Source organism: Fistularia commersonii, chromosome 14 (genome assembly GCF_037954325.1).
Source record: "Fistularia commersonii isolate RoL2024-O1a breed Wild chromosome 14, RoL_Fcom_v1.0, whole genome shotgun sequence".
Classification (NCBI taxonomy): domain Eukaryota; kingdom Metazoa; phylum Chordata; class Actinopteri; order Syngnathiformes; family Fistulariidae; genus Fistularia; species Fistularia commersonii.
In genome coordinates, this window is record NC_141297.1 from 10,711,782 (window position 1) to 10,723,336 (window position 11,555).

The 11,555-nt window shown below is 37.5% G+C and overlaps 1 protein-coding gene across 2 annotated transcripts; it reads left to right on the top strand.

Annotated features, from left to right (window-relative positions):
- Positions 1-147: 147 nt before the first annotated feature.
- Positions 148-10,446, top strand: ifrd2 (interferon-related developmental regulator 2). Of its 2 annotated transcripts, XM_086159621.1 has the most exons (13): positions 153-648; positions 1,608-1,664; positions 4,555-4,671; positions 4,924-5,005; positions 5,551-5,675; positions 5,879-6,036; positions 6,403-6,456; positions 6,539-6,717; positions 7,449-7,557; positions 7,648-7,779; positions 7,942-8,070; positions 8,244-8,336; positions 8,914-10,446. In XM_086159621.1, the coding sequence occupies exons 1-13, from the start codon at positions 606-608 to the stop codon at positions 8,992-8,994; spliced, it is 1,359 nt and encodes a 452-aa protein (XP_086015747.1). In that variant the 5' UTR covers positions 153-605; the 3' UTR covers positions 8,995-10,446. The 2 variants fall into 2 exon arrangements, with proteins under 2 accessions (XP_086015749.1, XP_086015747.1); XM_086159623.1 differs by lacking the exon at positions 1,608-1,664 and having other exon boundaries at positions 148-648.
- The last annotated feature ends 1,109 nt before the right edge of the window (positions 10,447-11,555 follow it).

Genomic DNA, 11,555 nt, shown 5'->3' on the forward strand with positions numbered 1-11,555 from the left:
ACAAGTTTTCATTGGAGTAGTTTACGGTTGTTACTCTGAATATTTCTACATTCTGCTAAAATGCTGGCTATCTTTGCTCTCACACTGGAAAGGGGGTTGGTAGCGGGAGTAACCTGGCAACCCAGGCAGTCGGGCTGTGCGGCGATCACTGAGGGGAAGATGGTGGACGCAGCAGCGTGCTCACAACTCCGTCCAAAACACTTTAAGAAATACTTAATATCTCAACCTGGTGTAAGATATAGGTTACCGAGGGACAAACATAGATAATACTTCGAGAAAACTGCGGAGACTTTTTGACATTTCTTGCCCCTGGACAGAAATTATTCCAGGGTTGAAGAGAGGGTAGAGTTCCGGAGCGTGGATGTTTGTGAAGGACGCTAACCCTCGTTAGCCAAAGGTTGTAACTGGGAGATTTGGGGTGTGTTTTATCTGCTTGCTTTCGATTTAAACTACTGGGACCACCCACGCCTTTGTTGCGCCACATTTAAACCTACTGTCACCTTGGCAAGGACCATTGTTTCCAGCCTGAACGAAAATTAGCCGACTTGAGTTTGCTAATCTTGGTTAGCTGTTTTGGGTCCTGGCTGGTCAACGTGCTGCTCGCGATGCCACGGATCAAAAAAGGGAAACGTGGCTCCAGCAAGTCGGGTAAGTAGCATTTCAATATTTATGACCTTAACTAACATGTTCTTTTGTCTAAGCCACCTGACAAGAAATCACACGGGATCAAAACCGCATCTACCCATTCGGAGAAAATACTTATTCATCACATCTTAACGTCGGACAAGTTGCCGTTTAGCAGTTTGGATACCCTCGCCATATGGCGTGAGCAATAACGCGCGGCTTGTTGTACCAACTTTATTCCTACTCGCAGCATTATTTGGTTAGGTTTGGTAACTGTCAGCAGATGTTATACGTTCGGCGTCCAAATTCTTGACTGTTCATGTCTGACATTTGTTTCTTACACCAGAGGCATGAATGGCTTGGGACACTTATAGCTCAAGCTGCACTTGCAGAGTTACGTTGATGCGTATTTCTGCTGCAACGGCCACTTGACTTCTTGTGGGGCGAGCAATCAACCCTCCCCCTCTCGTTCGACACACATGTGTGTGTATATATATATATATATATATATATATATATATATATATATATATATATATATATATATATATGTATGGAGGGATTGAGTGAGAGCTGGAACTACTGATGCAACAAGTGGAACGTATTTTTCTGGCTCGGATGAACTGCTTTAGGTCGTCAGTCAAAGGTCTCCCTATCAGTCGAGAGAAAACTTGCAGCTGTAGCGGAAAGAACATGTGCTTGTCGGGCGGTACGGCCTCACGTTTAGTGGAGAGACGTTGCAATAGAAACTCACACGTGTATCGTCTGCCTACACGCACGTTTTGCAATCCAAGGTTTCTGTCAGCCTGTCCAGTGACATTATTTGCATCTCAGTTTTGCAGTGAAATTTCAAATTGGGGTAATTGGAGATAAATGCTGGTCTTTTATTCTCCATCATGGTCATTTCTTTCATTCTCACCCATCAACGCCCCTACCACATACTACTATCCCCAATCATCCATTCACTTGAACGCCATCTCCAGGTTCTCTTCGTCAGGAGGTTCTTCAGCTCCAGCTGTCTGCTAAAGTCTCTGTGAAAGGTAACCCCAACTCCTAGGACCCCCGGCCTCACCTTCATGGTCAACTTGTAGCCTGTTTTTGGCACATGAATGTCACTTTGGTGCATGCAGTTGCAAGCACCGACAATTTTGAGCTCCACTTTCCCACACCTGCCCCAGCTGCTTAACTGACTAAAAGACTGATCCACAGCTTCTTTGCGATTATATGGCATCGTACAAAAAAGGTAGCTTAGTTTCTTCTTTGTTATTATGCATGACTTGAGTGTTTTAACACATAAGCACAGTGCCAATTTAACAAAATTTATTCACCTCTCTTCTTCGTCAAATAAACTTCTTTCTCTTATATCAGTCACCTCACATCTAATTGTGGTCTATCTCCTAGTGTATGTTCTCCCTCCTTCCGTTTTTAACTTTGATTTCCTATCCAAACGTATCATTTTTTTTAATATGTCCAAAAAATAATCAATACAAGGCCCCCTGGGCTTACCTAGGGCCTGTCAGCTTCTCCCCGCACAGCAACACATTTAATTTCAGCTCAGTATAACGTAAGTTATAATCAAGCATATAAACATTCAGGAAACTGATAGAATCCTCGGATACTGCAATAATATTAGCCACCTGTCAAAATAAGAGCCAATGGAAATCTGCAATCATAACACCTCCATTTTATAACACAGTTGTCGAAGGTTTTAGGATAGCATTCCCAAATGACACTTTCAGTTAAAGCTCCGTACTTGATTGGTGGCGAGAGGACTGACTGTAAGGGATGTGAGCAATTACAGTTTAAGCATAGAAGACTGCACGTGAGTTGTGTCAGGAGCCAGTACTTGCGATAACTGAGTAATATGTAGGTGTGGGAAGGTGTGTACATTTGTGTTTGGTTGTGAGGTGGTTACAAGTACTTGATTGGGGGTCAAGGATGGTGACTTGCAGTTATCGAAGATAGAGTGGGTGTTTCAAAACTGCTGAGAATTAGATATTTTTTAACATATGACCATGCTGACTTTTCGCAGGAATTGTAATTCATACATAAATAAACACAAAAGAATCTTTCAATATCCGAAATTAAATATTCCTTGTTTGGCTTCACTGTATCAGTCTCTCAAAGTCTGAAAATAGTCGTGGATATTTATATAAGAAATGTGTAAATGTATCGCACAAAAATTATTTTATTTGACCTAAGAATCCAACTGATACCGCTTTCTCAGGTAAATCTCATTAGCTGAAAGCTTTGGTACTATGAACATTTACAAAGTTCAGTCCTATATATAAAATGACCACAAAAAATTGGATTGGATTGAACTCTTATGTTAAATGTTAAAGGGTCCATTGTGTGTCATAATTGTGACTATAATTTCAACATAACACCAAAAAATACCAATGACAGTTGCATAAAGAGCTGAGTTTAACTGAGTTTAGTATGAAGTGGTCTGGTTGTTTGTGGCTTTAGACATTTATCAGTATTTATTTTTGGCTGATGCCCATGCCATAAAAAAGGGAGAGAAAACCAAACATTGACTTGACAATGGGACTTTCTTTTCACTGGCCGTTGTTTAACCAATATATCTCCATTTACACATTTTGAATTCTAACAGACTGGGATCAGGGTTTCACCTAGTCATTTGTATGATAAATAGCTAAATTTATAGTCCGCAGGGGGAAAAGAGAGTGGCTTCCCAGTTGAAGTTGCTGAAGTTGTCTGTTTCTGCTATATTTGTGGTTAGTTACTTGGCCTATTGTTAAAGGACAGTATTTTTAATCATTAGCATACCATTTGATAGTTTAAGAACTAATGTTCATTACAACTCAAAAGATTTACTATGAATGTCTATCATTGAGAGGGTGACCTACACCCTGAACATAGCAGTGTTAAAACAACAGTAATGACCTCTGGGCTACCTTGACTGGCCTGGTTGACCTCTGAAGAGGAAAGTACACACACACACACACACAGACACACACACACACACACACACACACACACACACACACACACACACAAACACTCACTCACACACTCTGAGCATTCTGGATCAGGCACACTGAACGCATGAGCTAATGAATGGTCTCTCTGGTCATCAGTAATCCCACCCACAGTAGAAAGTCCTGAGCCAGCAGTAACTTGAGTGTTAACTTAGCTTAGCCTGCCTGGCTCTTAGCCCCTCTGTCCCTTTCAGATCCACACAAGCAGAGAACAAAGCAGTATTGCAACATTAATTTTTTTTATTTTATTTTATTAGTAGTACTGGTAAAATTGTTGAAAAGGTTGTTAAGCTGCTTGATCATCAATTGATCTTTGATGTTGTTACCTGCTAAGTATTCCAAATATTTATATTTGCTCCCATTGTGGGCACAGCTGACATTAAATCCAGTAGAGTGCAACCATTCATCAGATATCCATCTAGTCTTGAAGCTTTTGCTGAGGTTTGTTGATGTTGAATTATTTTTGCCATTCGGTCAGCTGTGTATATAAAAAGAACCCTGTTGGTGTTTAGTTACTCACAAAGACAGCTGAGGCTTATAGTCAACTTCTCTAAACACGCTCAGTCCTGAGAAATGACTGCTTGCCAAATCTAGATAGTTAAGGTCATTTTGGTGCCCATTTAACTGTCGCAGTCAGCCACCTGTCATTTTGATATCTAAATATAAATTGGCTTTATTAGCCTCAACCTTGTTAGTACCACAGGCTAATGAAATTAATATATTTTTGAGTAAAGCAGGGCAAACAAATTGTTACCAAGATTCGGTCACAAGAATCCTTTTCAGGAGGGATATGCATTTAACTGCTGACACTTAAATCGTTCGTTAAAAAAAAAAAAAATCCTCACATATTTTCAAGACCACAAGACCAGTCTTTTACCTTACATTTTTCTGATCCATTTCTTTTTCCAATTTCTGATTGTCTCTACAGCTGTTAAAAATGGTTTGAAGGTGGAGTCAGGAGCCAGTGATGATGACTTGACATCTGATGTCCTGAGCCACTGCAGCAGTGCCAGTGAAACCGCTTCTGTGGTGGAAGAGAGTACAGGTTAGTACACCAAAGCAAGTGCTTTACAACCCCTTTTTCTTATTATAAGCTGTATTAACATTGGAGTAAAAAACATTCACAGCAGTCCTTAGGTTATTTGTGAATATCAAAATCAGCAAAAAGTAGTATTTGTAGTGTAGATTTACTTTGTATATTATTTAGAAAAGTTGAATGACCAACTAAAATAACGCAATTCAAGTGTATTATGAATCAGCGGTTCCACTATTGCATTTTGTAATGAAACTGAAACAGGTGAGCAGGTGGATGAGGTGACTGCCCAGGAGGAAACTGAAGACAAACTGAAACAGTGCATTGACAATCTGATGGATAAGAGGTGAGGTTGTTTTCCTTTGGTCAAAATGTCTTGAGTCGTAAAAATAATGGATTGCAAATAAGTATGCTGATCAGAATTTTTATGTATCCTGTGAAACTGAAAAATAAATTAAAAAAAGAAATCAATGCCAATTTTTCAGGATAGAAAAGTGAATTCAAAATGACACAAAATGCATAGTGTCGTGGAAATCTAAGGGTGTAAAAAAATCTACATTTGCAAAGTGTTGTGATTGTACTTAAATTAGGATAACATCTTAATTTCAAAACTGAATTAATGATTCAATTTAAAAATGGGTTTAAATTCTCATAAATACAAGTCAGAAATTAGCTATGCATTACCAGTATATTTTCAAAGATTTGGACAAATTTATTGGGGGAGTATTTTTGTGTTTTCATTTTACTTTTGTAAAAAAAAGGCACATATTATGGACATTCAAAGCTTCAAATGTCCTGGAAAGGCAAAGTAACTTATCTCTAGAAAACTGGAATCTCATGACTGTACAACTTCTCAAGACACCAAAATCTCCTTTGCTGCCTGTCTTTCAGTACAAAGACTCGACTTGCAGCCCTCGAGTCATTACGAAACGCCTTTTCTTCCAAAGTTCTTTATGACTTCCTGACAGAGAGACGGCTTACTGTTACTGACTGCCTTGAGAGGAGCCTTAAAAAGGGTGAGTTGAATCCAAGGTGTGAACTGGAGTCGTAAGGAGCTTTATACTCACCTGATGTTTTATTAATCCAGTGGAGTATTTTGTATTAATTCACCCCTTTGCCTCTGTTACTCCAACCAAACCAAATTTGTCAACAAACAGCTGCCCTTGTAGGTCTAAGGCAACCCTTGTAATTTCCCAACATGATCATTGCATGTATTCAGGTAGTGGGGAGGAACAGGCAGCTGCAGCAACAGTATTTGCCCTGCTCTGTATCCAATTGGGTGGCGGAGATGAGGCAGAGGAGGGCTTCAAATTGCTTCGGCCCATCCTCACCACAATTCTGATTGACAGCACGGCCAGCATTGCAGCCCGCCACAGTGTGAGTGACCATACAGTGCCTCTCATAGACTCAGTATCATGTCTATTCTTAAAACACCCAAATAACTTAAAATTATAGAAGCATGTAATATTACATAGCCAACGGGTTGATTAATGCCATCTTAAAAATTTCCATCATAGCCTCTGTTCTCTACTTAGTAGCGTCTCAGAAGTAAAAATCTCAACTTGCTCAATAGGAAGTACTACTTGATTTATGTGGTTTACATTAATGGAAATAAATTAGAGCCATTGATGCATAAATTAGCAGATTCTTAAATGTTTTTATGTTAATATCCTGTAATTTTCAGGACACAAATTACAGTTTACATTTCTATGTCTGTTTACTTATTGTCTACATCTCTATCAGTGTGCCAGAGCTCTGGGGATGTGCTGTTATGTGTCGGCTCCTGATGAAGGAGAGGTAAGACCAGCTCCCTGTCAACAGGGAAATTGAATTTGATTGAATTCTTGTTTGCTCTCATTCATACATATTACACCCCCAGGACTTGATCAAGTCGTTGGCTCTTCTGGAGAACATATTCATGTCCTCCTACCCCAACAAAGAAGGAATGCTGCCCACACCAAAACCTGGCATGTCAGATCTCCACCTTGCTGCCCTGCAGGCCTGGTCTCTGCTGGTGACCCTCTGTCCTGCGTCCAGACTGGCTGTCCTTCTTGACATGTGAGTAAACACATTAGCTATTTGAAGTCATTACTATTTCGGTTAAATGTGATTTTTGCATTGATTTTGGTGTGTAATTGTGCTCATATATGAGGTGCAGACTTATGCAACTTGGTTGAAACTGCTCTGTAACAAAGAAATTACACCATAATAAACCTCAAGAAGTCATTCTTTCCTATTTTAATGTATTTTTGATATCTGTTAAGGTATGGAGTCTGTTAAGTCTCAAATCAGATAGCCAAAAAAATAAATCATTGAGTTTATTAATTTAGTGTATTATTAGCAGAAACAAGGGGTTGAATTCCACTTTTTAAAGATGAGCATATAGAATCCCTCCACTAGTATTCTAGATTTTGTTATGACTGTAATAATGCATTTTAATAATTGTTTTGTTCTCGATTTCATGGCCATTTTTTTTCTTAGCAGTTAGGGAGTTCCTTCTTAGATTTTGATAATTTTCATTTCAAATTAATGCTTTGCTTACTCTCAGAGATGACTTGTAAGACATTACCCCATGATTTTAAAGATATTTGCCTGAATTTACTGAGCAAATCAATTAAGAACTTACAAAGGCACTTTTGAAAACATTCTCACACTTTTAAGATACAATGCACAGTGCCTGGAATAAACACAAAGTTTAGTGTAATTATGTTGAGCCGGATGGTAATGAAACTGAAATCATCAACTATGACAAACTCAAGACCGAAACTTCCCCATCCCCCCCTTTGCAGTCACATCCCTAAACTGCAGGCCTGTTTGGAAAGCAATGACCTCAACTACAGGATTGCAGTGGGAGAGACTATTGCCCTCCTGGTGGAGCTAGGACGTGATATAGATGAAGTAAACTCATCATTATGATAACATTTTAAGCATAAACACATACAGCATTATTAACAAAATTCACTCTTTGTCATCATGTTTTGTGTTCAGGACTTTGAGGTTGACAGTGAAAATCTGTGTGAATGTCTGAAAAGTTTAGCCACGGACAGCACCAAACATCGAGCTAAGAATGACCGCAGGAAGCAGCGATCCATATTCAGAGAAGTGCTACATTACATAGAGGTAAGATTGATCACTCAGTTGAAGGCTCAATAGTTTTTCTTTCATATTTGTCAGGGAAAATTGTGTATGATGCAAAGCATTTCTTTATGTATGTCTTTGCTGATGTTTTTTTTTTTTCCTGTTGTGCCCTTTGACCATGTGATGTCCCTTTGCCTCTGTCAGAATGAAGACTTCACAGAAGAGAAGATCAGGTTTGGAGTGGAGAGTGTTTACATTGACAGTTGGATGAGAAGACGAATCTATGACGCATTTAAGGAGATCCTTGAGTCTGGAGTCAGGCACCATCTACAGGTGAGTAATACTGTAAAGAAACAAAGTTTTGTGATTCCTCTAAGACATCAAAGAGACAAAGCTGACTGTTACTGCATTCTTTGAATTCATTTCTGTACTGTCTTTTTTTTCATAATGAATTTTAGATTTTTAAGATGTGATTTAAAGCTCAATGTGTAATGGATTTGTTGCAGTTTAACCCACTACTAAGAGACATCTTTGGCCTCGGTCCTCCAGTTATTCTGGATGCCAGTGTTAAAGGCAACAAGATCTCACGGTTTGAGAAGGTAAAAGTTTCTCCTCCAGACTTCAAGCTCATTCCTCCTTGTTGAAGTTACAGCAAAGTCTCATTCTATTTGTAGCAATTGCTACAAGTGTCTTTCTGGCTCATTTCCATTTACTTCAAATCTCAGGAAAGCTATGAGAGAAGTATTTCTCATTTGGACGAACTCATCAGTTCAAAATTGGAGGGTCGCCTTCACTCCCTACGTATGATAGAATTTATAGAAAGTTATTTCTTAAAAAGAAATATGATCTGCAAAGTGATTCTTAGTATGATCCAACCTAGCTGGTCCCTTTCTTTTGAAATGTTTGTAAAATTTATATATTTTCCTTCATTTTGCATGATTGTAGGCCTTCTCTTTGCCTCCAGTTCCTGTTTAACCCTAAAATTGGCCTAACATTCCTCTGGCCCCAGATTTGATTGATATTGAACTAGAGTACTAGCTTGTACGACAGTACGAGACATTATATGACATGTTTTATCATGTGTAGTGATAAGTTCAAATTTAAAGCAATATCGCATTTACTTTACATTTAGGTGATGTTTGAAATATACATCTCATCTGTTTTTTTCTTCCACAGCATCTTTTCAACTCTGCTGCTTTCAAGGCAAGAACTAAACAGAGGAACAAAGTCAGAGACAAACGTGCTGATGTCATGTGAAACAGGAACAGGGAGCTGACTGAGTGACAGGAAAATTTAGCGAGGAATTCCTGTAGCTCTACTTGGCTGCATACTAATTGATGCCTTCCAACCCTTCAGCAGTGTCAGAAACAAAGACACAACTGCAATCCTTAAAGGGCAGCTTTACTGTTGCTTTTTTTTCCTTCTTACCGAGCCAAGGCAGTAAACTTCTATTTTTAACACTCAACTACAAAGTAAAATAGACTTTGAGGTATGCAATACATTGCAATGCTCCGTAGAGAATCAATGGGATCAGAAAGAATAAGAATCCACAAAGGGTTATTTTTAAAATAATTTTATTGGTAAAATACTGATGTACTTAATTATATCTCATTGTAAGTATCAACCAATTTGAAGCTTTATGGAACATTACTTGTTTGGAAGCCTTCAATGTTGACCTGACTTAAATCCTCTTTGGTGCTAATACAGTATAACTTTTAATACTTTGCTCTCCAGTGGTTGGTCCTCTCCAGTCACTTAAAATTATACCTGGGTGGTCAGTCAGGTGTTCTCCACATATTAATCTTGACTTTCTTTTTGATACTCAACCGCTTTTCTGTGTTTAAACCCCTCCTGGTTGATCTGTAAAAGCTCAGTTGAGGATGTACTTCTGTCATATTAAACCAAACAGAAAATTACTATTAATTGAAATTTTGTATTTCCTCTGGGCTATTCTCTTTCAGCTGCCAGACCAAGCAGTGACTTTACAAGTAATGCAGCCTGAAAATGTTTGTGTGAGAATGTATTTTCTTTGACTTTAATTTAAGATCATAAAATAAAACACTTAATGAAACAGAACGATGCCTAATGAGGAATAAAAAAAATCAAAGAACTATGTCATTTTTCATATATACATATATATATATATATATTATTTTCTATTTTTTTGAGAAAGTTTCAACTTTCTGCTGGGTAATTATATTTTACTTTTAAGTTATTTAAAGAGCAGTACTGTGTTATTTTTAAGGAACTTAAAAATGCAAAGAACTGTTTACAAAAAAATTGGGATGATAATGACATGTTTTTATGTATGTTCTATACATATGTATGTATTGCAGCTGAACTGTACATAGGGATTAATGCAAAGAACTTTACTTGAATTATTACATACATTTGACTGAATTTCCCTCTGATGACCAGGAAAAACATCCAGGTCACAAACCAGAGCTGCCACTCAGAAGGGTTTGGTGTTACTATTTTGAACAAGGATCCACAAGTTAAAACTTTGTATACCACCATTTTACTGTTTTGATTGTCACCATTTGTCTTGGAGTTTACATACATGTCTTGAAGCTTTTTGTGAGCCTTCAGTGAACTTCAGAAGGTCAAACAAAGATTATTTTGCAGCCTGACCTAAATGTCTTATCAGTAATTTTGGTATTGATGCACATGAACAGAAATGGATCACTTGAAATAAAGAGCATTTGAGCATTAACTTTTTGTCCTGAAAGGTTCCTCTTGAAGTATAGTATTTTTTTCCGGTTTGATTTTATTTTATAATTTGACAACTGGGATAGTATCTGACACTAATGAATTACCTGACGAGACCCGAGTTTTATAGGGAAGACCAGATAGTGTAACTTAACGATAAAATCAGGATCAGAAAAAAAAACAACTTTACTTGTCCCTGGGAGGTGGGGGTGGGGGGTGGGCACATGGGGTAGCAGCATCAAAATCATGAACATCAAGAATAAAATGAAATAAAAAAAACTATATGTATGAATGTACACACACACACACACATATATATATATATATGTGTGTGTGTGTACATTCATACATATATATATATATATATTATTTACGGGAAAAGCCATATAATATATGTATATATATATGTGAGTGTGTGTGTGTACATTCATACATATAGTTTTATATATATATATATATATATATATATATATATATAGACATATATATATATTACTGTACAAAATTGTGCATATTGTAGGTATGCTTGCTCTGCATTTATAGAATAAAATGTGTATAATTTGCTTGTTTCAGCCATGATTTTTATGATTTTTATAAAAAGGCATTCATTCATTGAACTGATCCTCCAAGTGGCTGTTGTCAGAAGTAGAACTCTGTAGGTCATGGGCATTTATTTGAGTTTTTAGACAACAGTTCATATTTTACAGAAGAAAAACCTTTCCACCCTCTCCTTTGAAAAAAAAATTAAAACAAGTGTTTACATTTTCGAAACAAAGTATATTCACGTCAGGCTGCTTTTTCTTTTCAGTGATCTACTCAAAATAAAATTTTAATTTAAGCTATTCCTGTCTGTGATAAAATTAATTTACTCATACTTTTCTTTTTAATTTAACTTTTTTTTTTTCATAAAATCCCCATTCAAGTTACACCACCAGACACCCAAACGACTGAAATAGGTGTAAAGAGCATACTTAAAAAAACTTTGAAGATTTAAAAATATAGCAGCCTTCATTTCATTTGCCGTGACAGATGAGCTGAAATGATTCAACAGGACAGCCATCTTTGTTCTTTGCTGACCCCCCGTGATCATTTTTCTCCATTGCACCCCC